Source organism: Glarea lozoyensis, assembly GCF_000409485.1.
Source record: "Glarea lozoyensis ATCC 20868 chromosome Unknown GLAREA5, whole genome shotgun sequence".
In the NCBI taxonomy this organism is placed as follows: domain Eukaryota; kingdom Fungi; phylum Ascomycota; class Leotiomycetes; order Helotiales; family Helotiaceae; genus Glarea; species Glarea lozoyensis.
This window is the reverse complement of record NW_007361000.1, coordinates 525,615-539,348: the sequence shown is the minus strand read 5'-3', so window position 1 is coordinate 539,348 and position 13,734 is coordinate 525,615. Positions and strand designations below refer to the sequence as shown.

The 13,734-nt window shown below is 48.4% G+C and overlaps 6 protein-coding genes across 6 annotated transcripts; 1 reads left to right on the top strand and 5 right to left on the bottom strand.

The window, feature by feature from the left end:
- Positions 1–404: 404 nt before the first annotated feature.
- Positions 405–1,013, top strand: GLAREA_04384 (uncharacterized protein; the record flags this gene model as incomplete). Its single annotated transcript, XM_008086761.1, has 2 exons — positions 405–488; positions 570–1,013. The coding sequence occupies 2 exons, from the start codon at positions 405–407 to the stop codon at positions 1,011–1,013; spliced, it is 528 nt and encodes a 175-aa protein (XP_008084952.1).
- Positions 1,014–1,521: 508 nt separating this feature from the next.
- On the bottom strand, positions 1,522–3,634 carry GLAREA_04383 (uncharacterized protein; the record flags this gene model as incomplete). The annotated part of the gene is made up of 2 exons (XM_008086760.1): positions 1,522–2,755; positions 2,808–3,634. The coding sequence occupies 2 exons, from the start codon at positions 3,632–3,634 to the stop codon at positions 1,522–1,524; spliced, it is 2,061 nt and encodes a 686-aa protein (XP_008084951.1).
- A 1,018-nt stretch (positions 3,635–4,652) lies between these two features.
- On the bottom strand, positions 4,653–6,782 carry GLAREA_04382 (RNI-like protein; the record flags this gene model as incomplete). The annotated part of the gene is made up of 1 exon (XM_008086759.1): positions 4,653–6,782. The coding sequence occupies one exon, from the start codon at positions 6,780–6,782 to the stop codon at positions 4,653–4,655; it is 2,130 nt and encodes a 709-aa protein (XP_008084950.1).
- Positions 6,783–8,814: 2,032 nt separating this feature from the next.
- Positions 8,815–9,804, bottom strand: GLAREA_04381 (Thioredoxin-like protein; the record flags this gene model as incomplete). Its single annotated transcript, XM_008086758.1, has 3 exons — positions 8,815–9,276; positions 9,333–9,623; positions 9,682–9,804. 3 exons carry the CDS (start codon positions 9,802–9,804, stop codon positions 8,815–8,817), a joined length of 876 nt encoding a protein of 291 aa, XP_008084949.1.
- Positions 9,805–10,271: 467 nt separating this feature from the next.
- Positions 10,272–11,300, bottom strand: GLAREA_04380 (6-phosphogluconate dehydrogenase C-terminal; the record flags this gene model as incomplete). Its single annotated transcript, XM_008086757.1, has 1 exon — positions 10,272–11,300. One exon carries the CDS (start codon positions 11,298–11,300, stop codon positions 10,272–10,274), a length of 1,029 nt encoding a protein of 342 aa, XP_008084948.1.
- Positions 11,301–11,981: 681 nt separating this feature from the next.
- Positions 11,982–13,580, bottom strand: GLAREA_04379 (transferase family protein; the record flags this gene model as incomplete). The annotated part of the gene is made up of 1 exon (XM_008086756.1): positions 11,982–13,580. The coding sequence occupies one exon, from the start codon at positions 13,578–13,580 to the stop codon at positions 11,982–11,984; it is 1,599 nt and encodes a 532-aa protein (XP_008084947.1).
- Between the last annotated feature and the right edge of the window lie 154 nt (positions 13,581–13,734).

The window sequence follows — 13,734 nt, the reverse complement described above, 5'->3', positions numbered from 1 at the left end:
TCTCATACTCTCAAGCGATCCCGCCACCCCCCTCATTAAGCGAAACCATCACCCATCACCACAACACCACCCACTCCTCAAGCACAAATCCCCTACCAACCCGACCCATCAATCCCATAAAATCCCCCCCTCCCATACGAAGAACCACCCCTCTTGCATCTAACTTTTCGGCGTAACACAATACACTAACGATGTACATCTTAGAGCGCGTGTGGGGTCAGTGATGTAACCTTTAAATTTGACGTCACGTCACCCTATCTACTACATTCGAACAAAACCACATCACATAACACTTTTCTATTTCTCTTCTCTATAAACAATCAATTCAATTGAATATCATAAACCCCATTCAATTACTCAGAACCCAAACTCATTTTTAAGTTTTACATACAAACACATTCACAATGTCAGCAAACCCCGACGCCGTCTCCAACCAAGGAGAATTCCGCAGCAAGGTGCCTAGAGCCGAGCCTATGATGAAAGGCGGCGTACGTGTCCCTCTCCTTTTAAACAAAACCAAAATTCTTATCCCCCTTTACCCCTTTCTACCGAGACTAACAACCCCCCAGCACTCCATCGGCACAAAAGTCGGCAACGACGCCGCCCCCGAATTCCACGCGCAGACCCTCCCCGCAGGAACGGCACCCAAATCCTCAACCTACACGCCAAACACGCAATCCGAGATCCCGGGACAGGCCATGAACCCGAATATCGCGAAGGAGACGTGGACAAGGGCGGAGGATACGCTGGGAGGGGCGACGAGTAAGGATGTGCACACGGGTCTGGGACACCCGGGGAGTGGCCAGACGAGCAATGAGATGAGGCAGCATAAGGAGAGGAATGGGCTTGAGGGGACGGGAGCGAGTGTGGGCGAGATGGTGCCGAGGGGGTTGGAAAGGGATGATGAGAGGGCGGGGATGGGGATGGAGGGGAGGAGGAGGGAGGATTTGAAGGATGAGGGGGATAGGTTGAATGAGACTGCTGAGAGTGTTGCTTCTGAGAGAAGGGGCTGAAGTAGTGATGATAGGATTTTAATCTTTGACCGTTTGATTGCTGTCCGTCTTGGTTTCTTCTGTCGTGAGTAAGTCGTGCTCTTAATTATAGAAAGGTATATCCTTACAATAAACAGCTCAACCTTACCCTTCCTCTTTAATGGATATTTCTTCGACGCACACCTAACACCTCATACCTACATATATGATCAGCACTAAATCTCTTTGTTCAACAAAGTGATTTACTAACCTCGTTTTGACCAATCCTTCTCTCACCTGTAACTCCTGGCTTCCCGTATATACGAATCGACCAAGCAATTCATCAAGTATGGCACTCTTTTTCGATCCCAAACTTCTCCCACACAACCGTCTTCTCTTCTTTTCTCCCTTGGCTAGAGCAAGTACCAACCCCACCACCTATATAATGCATGAAGGTGATGGTCTAACACCCCATCCCCAGACTGCACAAAGATGCTATATGTACTCGTTGTTCGAATTCTCTCGATCTTGTAACTTTGTATATCACATCCTATGCAGCTTGCACAGGCAACCAGCCCTTCGGATCCCGTACATAAGTAGGGACAGCCGCCCGACCTCGATTCGGCCGCGGAAATCGCCTAGAATTAATCCCTCTCTCGCGGAGCGCATCCAGCGTCAATCCCATTGTGCTTGTTGTCGATGAATCCTCACTTATCTCTGAAAGCCTCTCGTCTTGAACGTCTACAAGCTCAGTCGAATACCACGGATCATCAACCAAGAACATCCAGCTCAAGAATTCTGGGATTCTGGCTGAGTGGATATCGATAGATACACCCTTTGGAGGAGAGCTTGGAGGTTCTTCTGAGTGACGCAAAAACTCGCAGCGGTTGATAGAAAAATGGTCACGGTCGTCCATGTCAGGGTAGAATATCGAGTCGCCAGGATTCAGCACACATGTAGCAATTCCAATAGTGCGCAAATTTCCTATGAAAAAATACAAAGGAGGCAGTTCGGATTTTGGGGCTCTCCTCGCAATGAGGTCCATTTCTAGGCTAACAAACCAGGTTTGCCATTTTTTAAGTGATTCCTCACTCATTGAGCTGAAAAGCCCCTGCCTAAAAAAATTGCAAATTAAGTTATCCAAAACCTGAACGGCGGCCCGAAACAATGGATCCGTGGATTCTCCACGCCTTCGAGTCGACGGAGAGTTCTCCCGTGGCAATGATCGATTTTTGATAGCATCTTCGAATTTAAACACCGGAGAAGCCAAAAGCACTTGTTCGACAGGATGATCCAACGTGGCAAGACTGGGATCAGATTTCCGCTTGTATAACCTCGTACTTTGTGTTTGGAGATTCATCCTTCGATATAACCCAGTGGCTATCCTGATTGTAGTGTATGAAGCCCGGAAGTGGCATACAATATGGTGAAACATCATGTTGCTGAAGACCTCTGCAGCTGTGAATGAATAGTCCGCTGGACATGCTTGACGACAACAGTCATTTGTTAGACCGAGAAGCCCGAACATCGTGTCTCTTGTGTCGGCGCACTTGGCGTCACGAAATTGATATGATAGACTGAACAGGTCTTGTACTTTGTCATCTCGATCTCTAGAGTGTAGCTGGCGTGATCGAGAAAGGGAAGCAAGCGCAAATGGTACCGATAGTTGGACAGGCCTTAAAAATATAAGATGAACGGGCGTGGGCGTCTTGCTGAGAAATGGGTGGACAAGTGTGCTCCACGGTATTTCATACGGACCACATTGTACCATGACTGTACTAGACCTGGGACGTAACGAGTCAGGCGACGCATACATATGGTGATAACGACACTTACAGCAATATCTCTTGAAGTATCCAAAGTCTACTCCAATACTTTCGTTGACAGAGTAAGACGAAGTTCGCATGCATTTTCCTATCATTGCCCAGCAGCAAATCAGGAACAGGATGACCGGGCAGCCGTGTATGGACGAATTCCACAGCTAACTTTGTGTCCTCCTTGATACCGTCTGTTCCGGGCATGTCCTCCTTCCCGACCCAGGCTATACAGCGTGTGCAGCCAGAGTAGATCCTCGCCATTTGAGCTACTTGATGGTTTCGTTCATCAACATTTCGTTGATTGATACACAAGGCATCGATCCAGAATATCCGCTCTTCATCTTTCGTTCGAAGGCTATGCAGAGCGTTCCAGAGATTCTCGCGAACGTTGAAGATAAATCCGTTCAACAAAATCTGGTGTTCAGGCAGTTCAGGTCCCCATTCGTACGAGAGTGCTTCATATCTCAAGTCAGGCGCTAGCGTTGCAGTAACGAGTCTGCACTGGATTTCATCTTCAGCGACATCGCTGGGGACCAGGTAAATTAGACGTATTTCGTCGGTTTGGAGATTGATTGCTGGATATTTGAAGGTGTTTGGACCTCCTTCCTCAGAGTAATTGACGGCGTAAATGGTTTGAAGATCTTCAGCAGCAGAGAAATTGGAATCCGAAAGCATGTTTACTTCCCCTGCCCCAGACAAATGCAACCCCTCAACGGTCTCACCACCGCGATCGACCGAACCAGATGCTTTCACCGTCGTAATCTGCTTCCCCAACTCCTTCGCTCGTCTAACACGAGAGCGAAGTCTATCTTTCCATTGCCGTCTCTCTGGTCTTTTGCTTGGCATATTGCAAGTCGCTGTCAAGACGTTAGTTATACCATCTCGGGACTCGCTCCACGCTGTGTACCTTGTGTGCGGAGGGAACCTTCAGCAGCTAAGAACCACCAAGAATATCACATAAATACCGAATATTTCGGCCGCCACTCAACCCTCAAATCGCACCACGCTGAGCGGTCGTTGTAGTAGCTGCCACAATATATACTCAAGTTGCATGAAGATCTACCACGAGCATCTGAATCTCGCGTTGCAACCACGATGCATCGCAGAGACAATTTGTAGCACTATGAGATGTTCATGCAAGATGGTTCACAAAATCGAAGACGTCGAGGCAGATCAACCGTCGATGCGGCTGACCGCAACGACAACCACTCGCAGTCCATCTTCAACGTGGCTGAGCAGGGCAGAACGACAGGCTGCAAGAGGCTGAGAAGACTAGAGCACGTCGCCTTGAACTGATTCAAAAAGTTTGTGATGATCTATGAGATCTATGAATTAGAAAGGGAAAGAAGGGTTAGAAAGTTTCGTGACCGAGTTGTTTTGGTTGGCAAGAACGCACGAACGTGCCAAGCGTGCTCCTTCCGAATCGACGGTTCTAGCCTAGTCACACCATCGTACCGGGTACCTGGTTACGACCTTACACTTCAATATCAGAGACGTCAAACCCAAGCCTTACATCAGAAACAAGTCATAGAATGCCACAAATATGTAAGGTAGGTAATAAATATCTATCTAGCACTCTATGCTATCTCTGCCCCAACCAACACAACTATGCTAAAGTATCCTATGCCCATCCCATCAAACCAAAAGATACCATTCTCCCAAGAACCCAATCAACCAATGCCCAAAAAGGAGGAATACAATGCCCCAACCCATCTACACCAAGAATTCGCCAGTTCCAAATGCCTTCAAACACCAAACCCCAATCCAATCCAGTTCCAAACCCAATCCCAAATATATAAGCAAGAATAAAAAGCCTCCAATGCTCAATGCCCGACCCACGAACGAACCAACTCATCTACTCATCTCACATAACAGAACACCCATTACTCCTCGCGCGTCGTCTCCGCCCAATCCCACCCATACCCACACCACCCTCCTCCTCATCCGCATGAAGCATCTGCGCTTCCCTCGCTCTCCTCCTCCGTCTTCGGGCGCCCGCACCAGCCGCACCCGCTTCCTCGTTCGCCATCATATATTCCGTCCATTTGCGCTCGAGTCTACCAGCTGCAGGAAGATCGCCACGGAGGACGCGCTTGGTGTGTTCGTCGACCGTCATTTGCCAGCCGTAGAAACACTTCATGGAGATGATTTGAGTTGGGTAGGTAGCGCCGTTCGAGGAGCCGTTGGGCTTGCGGACTTCGGAATTGCGGGAGAGGACTTCGCGGATTCCTGTCCAGGTGACGTTTTGGCAGTCGAAGACGATCATTCGAAGGCCGACACGTGGCCGAGAGCGAGAGCATGTTGTTCGTGAGGAGCGAGATCTGACCATAGATGCTGCTTCGGCCAAAACTAAGTCACTGATTTTCGTGTTATCCATATCGATGCTTTCAAGACTGGTACAAGCTCGCACAACCGGTAACATTCCAGTGTCGCCGAGATTCTCACAGTAACTAATCGATAGATGTACTAGTTTTGGAGCACAAGGGGCTTTTGCAAGATGTTCGGAAAGAACAGTGTTGGTAAGTTCAGAAAGCTCCTCAAGATCCAAGTGTGTAATGCGAGGGGAGGACTCGAGAACTTCCATGAGTGCTGTATCAGTCAGAGCAGTGCAGCCACTGAGCTGTAACCCTTCTAGCTCAGGGACGTTCCACGCCAGAGACTTCACTCCAGCACTCGTAAGTCGATTACATCTGCTCAAATCCAAGTGTCGAAGCCGTCGGGCGGGTACCATAGGTCGATCAGTGAGAATGTCGATCTCAGGATCTGTTCCAACAATCATAGTCTGGAGAGCTTCATCCGTAACATCAACACAACCACTCAGAACCAATTTCTCGAGCCCATTCTTCTCGAAGATCTCCTGAGCCAAATCTATATTGTTAAAGCCTCGAACTTCACCAGCTCGAAGGTCTCTTAACTTCGGGCAACCCAAAACGACTGCTCGAATTCCACGAGCATCCATATGTGTGCACCAAGAGACGTTGAAGATCTCCAATGACGGACATGACTGGGCAATAATCTTGCAGGTACCATTGGTGACAGCTGTGAGCCCTGTAAGATTCAAATTTGCCAGCCTCTCATTACTCCTCAGCAGACTGTGCAGTGTTGAGCGCTGGAAATTCCGGCACCCTTCCAGTGTAGCATTGATCAGGTTCTTGCAGGCCTTCACAACCACTTCCGCCCGTTTGTAATGTTCAACCTGCACACATCCTCGCAGATTGAGATCTTTAACGAATGGGCCCGCGGCCACAATAATTTTCGCAAGGGATTCAGCGGGTATGTCCTTGTAGAACTCGGATGCGTCAAAGCATGTCCACAATTGCCCATCAAAGCACGCTCTGTAGAAGCTCTTGCTCACAATTGATGTACGGACTAGTTCTTTTGGCGTCAAATATGCAAACACAGCCACCTTTACTTCATGTGGCAATTCTCCCCAGAAATCAAAATTCGCTCGAGGTGAAGGCTTCGAAGGTGTTAATGGCAGGGAAAAGTAATCCTCTTGAATCTCCAAAATGGCTTCATTTGTCGCAAGTGGGGATAATGCACCTCTTGACATGGGCCGTGATAGAGGACTAGTAGGTGTCGATGTTCCCGGTGAGCCATTTCCAAACTCCTTCCGCCGAGCTGCAAACCGTCCAGAGCCATCGAAGAATGGGGTGTCAAGGCCAGGGGTTCCAGGGCCTGATGTAGGGGCTGTAGAATATCCAGCCGACTGTGCCTGAGACTGATAGGAATTCTCGTAACTCCGAGGAGAGTTTCCTAGCACCAAGCTCACTGCTGATATAGCACTTCGTCCACCATATGGATTGCTCGTCGCCCGCTTTCGACTCAGCTGAGCAAGAGCTGGTGATGAGGATATCCGTTGCAACCCGTGTAGAAGCTTCGCGCGACCTCGTCTTTTCGTCGGTGCTTCGATCGCGATAGCTGCGGAATGCTCGACCTGCATTTCAGCAGGCTCGGAGAACTGGATGGCCATCTCTGGCGCGGCGGTTGCCATGATTGCCTGTGGTCTTTCAAATGCTCGTAGCCCCAGAAAAAAGTTTTACGCAATTGTGCGACGCAAAAACAATATGCTGCAATGAATCACGATTGCGTGGTTGACTTTCGCGCGGGGTCGTAGTCCAAGACGGATTCCCGAAACCTTCTAGAAGTGAACCAGTCGATCTTCGTTACGTATGAGCAAAATGGACAATGCTGAATCAAGGGACGCCGTCTAAAACGGAGCAAACTGAATATGCTTAAAGATTCACGTAGAGTGTTAACAGCGAGGCTTGGTTGCTGGCCTTCAAACGGGTCGGTAGGAGCGTCGGGTGGAGAGCGCGAATGGTGAGCGGGAATGCTGTTGATTTCAAGTCAGCAAACATCCCATGGTGGTTTTCTCAAGCAGGTCAAATGTTTTGCTATTGCATCATCGTGGAGGGCAACCCTTACACTGACTATGATCACTTGCGCAAGTCGACCTGAACGAGAGGGTGCGTTGCAGTGGTTGGACGTTGAAAAGCGAGGGTGTTTACCACTCTGTTTCTTTATCTGCTTATCGATAGCTGAGGAGGAGGATCGCCCCGTGATAGCTGCCAAAAGTGGTGTGAGTGAGTTGGGTCTCACAATGAGAAATCACACGACACACAAGAGATACGGCGATTCGAGTGAAAAGTTGGAAGAAAATATCGGGGAGGAGGGACAATGATAATAAAAGAGACACCGTCGGTGGTGTGCGTGGCAGTGGCAGCTTCGGTCTCTGGCGTCTTGCTTCTGTCGACCCCAACGACGGCTTGGCTATGGAGAAGGGGACCACTTATGCAGCCATCGCAGCGCTATCACCGCTGCTCTCCACCTCCAGTGTTCTGTACGCGCGGGTTTGTGCAGAATCGTTCCCAGTTGCTACATCTGTTCAAGTCGATCAACCAAATTCCACGGGGACGTACTCTAGAAGCGACAAGCAATGGTTCGACATCCCAAAGAGACGCTGCTGGTGAAATTCTGATTGGCCTGCACACCTGGCTGACCCGGCTCTACAACGTGCTAGAGGCGGGGTGCCCGTCGGTGGTGGGGTGGGTTCCTCTGGGCCAGTCGGGCCAAGAGCGTTGGAGCCAACAAGACGGGTCGAGATCAGCAGAATGGCCACGCTTGTCAGTGGGATATCGACCTTTCCGATTCCGTATCGTATCGTATCGCATCGTATACCCGAAGAGGGGCAAGAAGGTTGAGGCTGAGCCAGATACTAGCAGTGGAAGTTGTGCATTTCCAGACACGCGAGAGGGAACCAACCAGACATTCTTCCAGAAGCAATATTCCATAGATCCCGCCATGCCTAAATCGAAGTACAATATTTGGTCGTGCCTCGAACGTGCTTCGTGTGTGACCCCAACTTCAAATTCCCAAGTGAGGTTCCCGTCAGTCCAACCTATTCGGGCCATTTCTCTGTGAAGATAAGACCCTAGGTGCATGGCGAATTCTCGAGGGGAAAACACGCAACCATGTCGGGGAGTGGCACCGATCACTCGACTCAGGAGTGCTGACCGTGACCGAAGAGAGAGCCTTTCATAGGCTTGGTGTGGGGAGTGTCTGACCCAGTGTTGAGTGGAAGGCTATTGGGCGATGGCATACCATCGTGGAAAGCTCGTCTGACTTCGAATATAAGACTTCTCACATTGACTTGATATGTGTGAGACATTGCAGACTGATAAGAACAGAATTGAACGATGTACGACAGAGTTGTCGTTGAGCTAACATGGCTAACCGAGATACCGAAGGAGAGCTTCACATCCGTAACTCTGATTCAATGTAAAGAAAAGGCTCCAATAACGTGACAGGTAAAGCAGGAACCCGTAAGAAGACCAATAGATCAGTACTTGTAAAAGCCAGGACAACAACAAGCAGACGAAAAGCACGCTATCGTACAACTCGACTGCCCATATAAAAGTGTACCCTTCAGATGTTAGCCTCACCTCAAAGACACAATTTCGATCCAACAAGCAGCTCAATGATCAATACACATATATACACATCTATTAAGGTTAACCTCACATCTACAGATCTTTCCGGAATACCTCAGGCCCCCACATCTCGCTCGTCAAATTTGTCAATCCCTTAAGATTCTCACACGTCTTCCTCCCACTCATAGGTCCCGGCGATGGCATCTTAACGCCATCCTTCTCGTATATCCTACCAGAGGTCTTTCCAACGTCCGCACCACTCTTGACATTCTTATCATTTCCCGTCAAAGCACCCTTTCCACCCTCAATGCCCCCAACTGACTTGGAACTCTCTTGTAATGCTGTGAGCAATGCAACGGTGCTCTCGGGGGTCAAATCCTCGTAGTAATCGTCGTTGATTTGGACCATAGGAGCGTTGACGCAGGCGCCCAGACATTCGACCTCGACGAAGGTAAAGAGGTTGTCTTTAGTAGTCTCGCCCTGTTTGATACCGAGGTGGTCTTTGATCGTTTGCACGATCTTGTCGCTACCACAGCCGCCGAGTTGGCAAGGTGTCTATATATTTCACGTCAGCACTGTTATGCCCAGTTGATATTCGTCCAGCCACATACCGTAGTGCAAACTTGCAAGTGATATTTCCCCACCGGCGTCCGGTTGTACATGGTATAGAACGTAGCAACCTCATACACACGCATTGGTGGCATCTCCAGAATCCTCGCAACCTCGTTCATGACGCTCAAGCTGGTAAATCCATGCTGCCGTTGTCCAAGATCCAGTATGGGCATGACGGCCGCCTTCTTGTATTGTGGTGGATATCGCTTGAGGATCTCATCGATCAGCTTGTTGTTCTGCGCAGTGAACTTGAAAGGGATCTTCGCATTGTTCTCTGGGGTATCTCGATGCTGGAAATGAGTTGTTAGCATGCTATAGCTAGGGGCAAAAGGCGGAAGATATACTTACGACTTGAAGCGCGTCACTGCCCTTCTTCGTAGACGCCGTAAATGACCGGCATGCTGGCTTCGAAGCTATGCAGGCTGGCCGGAAGGCGCTTCTGAAGATACGGGGGGTGAGTTTGGATGCCATTGTCGTGGTTGAAGAGCGCAATTGCTGAGAGGGAGCTCGAATTGTCGTGGTGATGATTGAAATCGCATTAGATTCTTGTCGATTGTGATTGGTCAGTTGGCCACCTTCATTGTCTTGGCACTTAACTTACATTTGCAATCCATTTGAGATAGGGACAACCACAAAAACTTCATCTCGATGAACTAATTTTCTTCAAAAGTCTGTTTCGATTGTTTAATATTATTGTTACCAATGACAGAATTTCTTTTAGCTAGTGGCTTCTTTTCTCATATGTATGCACCATCAATCGCGCAAGCTTATCGTCTCCTTTTCCAATTTTCTGCTCGGAAAGTCTGGAAAGCACAACTGTACGAAGCCGGTGTCACCAAAAAGCCTCAAACAACGATAAATTGGGGAACCATGCTCAGCAAGGGCATGAGCGTAGCACTAAAGGATACGATGAATTGGATGGAAGCCAATTTCATAGTCTATAGCCTACTTGATTCTCCCTTCGCTGAATCTCTATTCTGTTGCGCCATCCGCAGAAGAGCATAGAGGCTCTGGAGCCTAGGCATTTCCAAACCATGTGCTCTTGCTATCCTGATCGGATTCCCAAGTATCACCTCCAATTCCATCCTCTTTCCTTGCTCCCAATCTAAAAGCATACTCGGTTTGCTGCCGCTGTTGTTCTTTTTTGTACTGTTCAATATGGCTTCCGGCGTCGCAAATTCAGATGGCAGTGGTGTCCCTAATACCTTTGGAGCTGTACTCAAGACTTCTTCCATGACACCTTGCAGATGTCGAAACAGTTCCGGGTCTGAAGACATTGCTTGGTTCGTTGTTCCGGATGATAGGACCGCAGAAGGGTTCATACTGGCGTTGATTGCAATCTTATGCCATCTTACCATCTGAAGCTTCGAATGGGAATACGCATCTGCATCTGCAATGCCTCCAGCTCTGAGAAGCTCAACAAATGTTTGGTTACTGTTTATTGCTTGTTGGTGAGATTTGGTCGTCGACTCCTCGGTTGTACCAGGAAGATATGGCCCTACGCTGATTCTCGTCCACCGATTGTGTTTGATGACTCCCGGTTCGGTCTGAGCAGCGCTTACTATTGTAACTGCACTCAAGATTGTAACTCCAGGAAATCTCGAGGTATAAGGATCTTCAACACCCAGTCCATTTTGTACCAGAACAATACTTGTACGTCTTGTATCCAACAGCCCCTCCAAGATCTCAGAATCATCGCTCACGTCTGGCAACGCTTTCGTGCTCACCAGAACGTAGTCCCACGAAATCTTTGACTCGATTGCTTCTCTTGGGTTTGCAAAAGTCCGATGAGGAGCAAACGTATACGAGCCATATTTTGGTGAAGTCACTGAAAACCCGGCTTCTGACACAGCTTTGTAGTTCGAGCGGCAGATTACTGAAACTTCTGTATTGGGTGCAACCGCGAGTCTGGATCCATAAAATGCACCGACGGCGCCAGCGCCTACTATGAGAATGTTCACTGTCATTGCGAGAATGTGTATTCTACAGTGTTGTCGTTGTAACACACGAACCTTCATGAGTTGTGAGAATTGCGTGCTCGGGCCGAGGTTCGGTGCAGTCTCGGGATTGATCGAGCTTCTTTCGGAGCTCAATATTGCCTTTGAACGCAATAGTTGTCATGTCCAACGTATTATAGTTGTGTCTCAATATTGGCTTTGTACTTTATAAGGTACATGCCCTTATCTCAACCGACCATACTCTTTTCAGATGGTATCATGCCAAACTATGTTGAGACTTTTTCTTATTTATAAGTTAAACTCACTGAACTACACATTCTTTGAAAGAATAGCATACGCTCAAGCATAGTGTTGCAATCTATGTGCTGTACTTTCAACATCATTTTTCCTAACATCCTATTCAATCCAAGTGTAAAGTGGCAGAAGGCGTTCAGATCTCAGCATAAGACTAAAAACTGATATTCAGAGTGTTCCTACTCGTATTAATAAACAGAACAATACTTTCAAAGTGTATTAAGTAAGGCAAGTGCCTAAAATACACTCAGAAAGTTCTACGGTATTTTCTAGCTCATGTCTAGAAGTTTGTGTGATTCAAGCCATTGCGAGAAACATGTGAGCGGCTGATTTCGTAAGAAGACGACCTTGACCATTGTTCACGGACAAATCGTCTAATATACTATATTCAAACGATCAATTGGAAGATTTCTGGTCACCCCATAGCCACGGATCTTCCAATAGCCGCGACATCGTCTCTGTTTCCAGGTACACATTCACATCCACCCCATTCCTGCTCCAATGGCCATTTTTGATCTCATCACCAATACTCTCATGCATTTCCATCAAACCATCACAAACCGGCATAATAGGATCCACATGCCTTAACCCCCCGCCACCATTTTCTGCACCGATAAAATCAACCTCTTCCAATCCCAAGTGCAACCATGTCGTCAAAATAATATGTCGAGTTCCTAGGAATCCTCTCCACAGTCGTTGCGGCGAGACTTCGAAGGCTGAATCATGGAGTAGAGCACCTATTGCTGAGGGTGTGAATTTTCGGACCGTGCTGCGGATTTGTTTTGCGTATTCAGGAAGTTGGGCGAATGGTTTCGAGGTTGGTGAGCTAGGAATGGTGATTTCGACTGCTGCTTGCGTTATGGGACTTCCTAGGAAAGAAGCTGGTAATGGGGGCTCGACACGAGAGCGTAGGCCTACGGAGTAATCTAGATATGTCGTTGTCTCTGGGGGAAGCTGCCTAGCTGTGTTGATACGCAGCCAGATATGAGCTAACAGCGTGTCGAGTTTCGATAACTTGACATCCTGTGACTCAGCTGCGAGGTTATAGATATTGGAAATCTCATCTGCAGTGAAATGCAGGATTCGATGACTGCACTTTGCTTTCACATCCCACTCATGCCACGGAATAGGCGTGCTGGGTGTGGTAGGCAGATGCGCTACTTTCTTGAAATCACCCGGCATGTTATAAGGAAACGGCTGTCCCTCGACTTCCAGGTAATTGTCATAGCGATGCATAGGCAGCTTCCGCGCTTCCTCCTGTAATTCCCTATCAGGCTCATCCGCATCAACATCCCCAACCGCCCGCTCATCAAGCAAACCCGGATCAAAAATCGGTGATAACACAGGCGGTTCTTCACCTCTCAACATCGCCCTGCTCACAGCAGCTAAATCCCTCGCAAACCGCGACAAAGTCTGCGCATCCGCAAGCGCATGCGTGAAACTAATCGCCACAGCCGTACTCCCGCACGCGAAACTCGTGAGTTGCACGCTTACATTTGGTGGGTTAACGGCGCTTCGATCATCACCTAGTGAGAGTGAAGTGGATGGATATAACTCTTTCGACGGCACGCAAGCTGCATCCCATACTTTTCCGCGCGCGAGCGCGTCTGGGATATAATCTGCTAGCTTCTTCGGCGACGTCGCCGCGACGAACTCAACGCCTGGGTCGGAGATGGTGTTACATGTGATTTGTACCCGTCTGTAGCGTTGGGTATGTTTGGTATTTGGCTGGTAGGGTGTGTAAAAGGCGCGACCGCACCATTGTGGGTAGGAGGTTAGGGTTTGCGAGAGAGCGAAGTGGAAATGAGATGGTGTGAGGAAGTGGGTTGGGGTTGAGGGCGGGTTGTGGTACCATATTGCTGCACAACGGGCGTAACGGGAAACTGTTGCGTCTATTATTGACAGAGAAATAGTTGTTGGTTTTTGGTTTGTGGATTCTGGGAAGACTCTGGTTGTTAAGGTTTTGGTGAGGGAGAATGTGGGAGGAGAGGACATGGTTTGGTTGTGAGGACTGGAATAAGTGATAGGTGATGTTTTTGTTGTTGGGAATGGATGTGCTATATTTTACTTCTTGTAGATTTATATAGTACACGTGACTTTTGTATAATCATAATGAGTCAGATTTATTCATTCAAAGGGGGGTTATAGA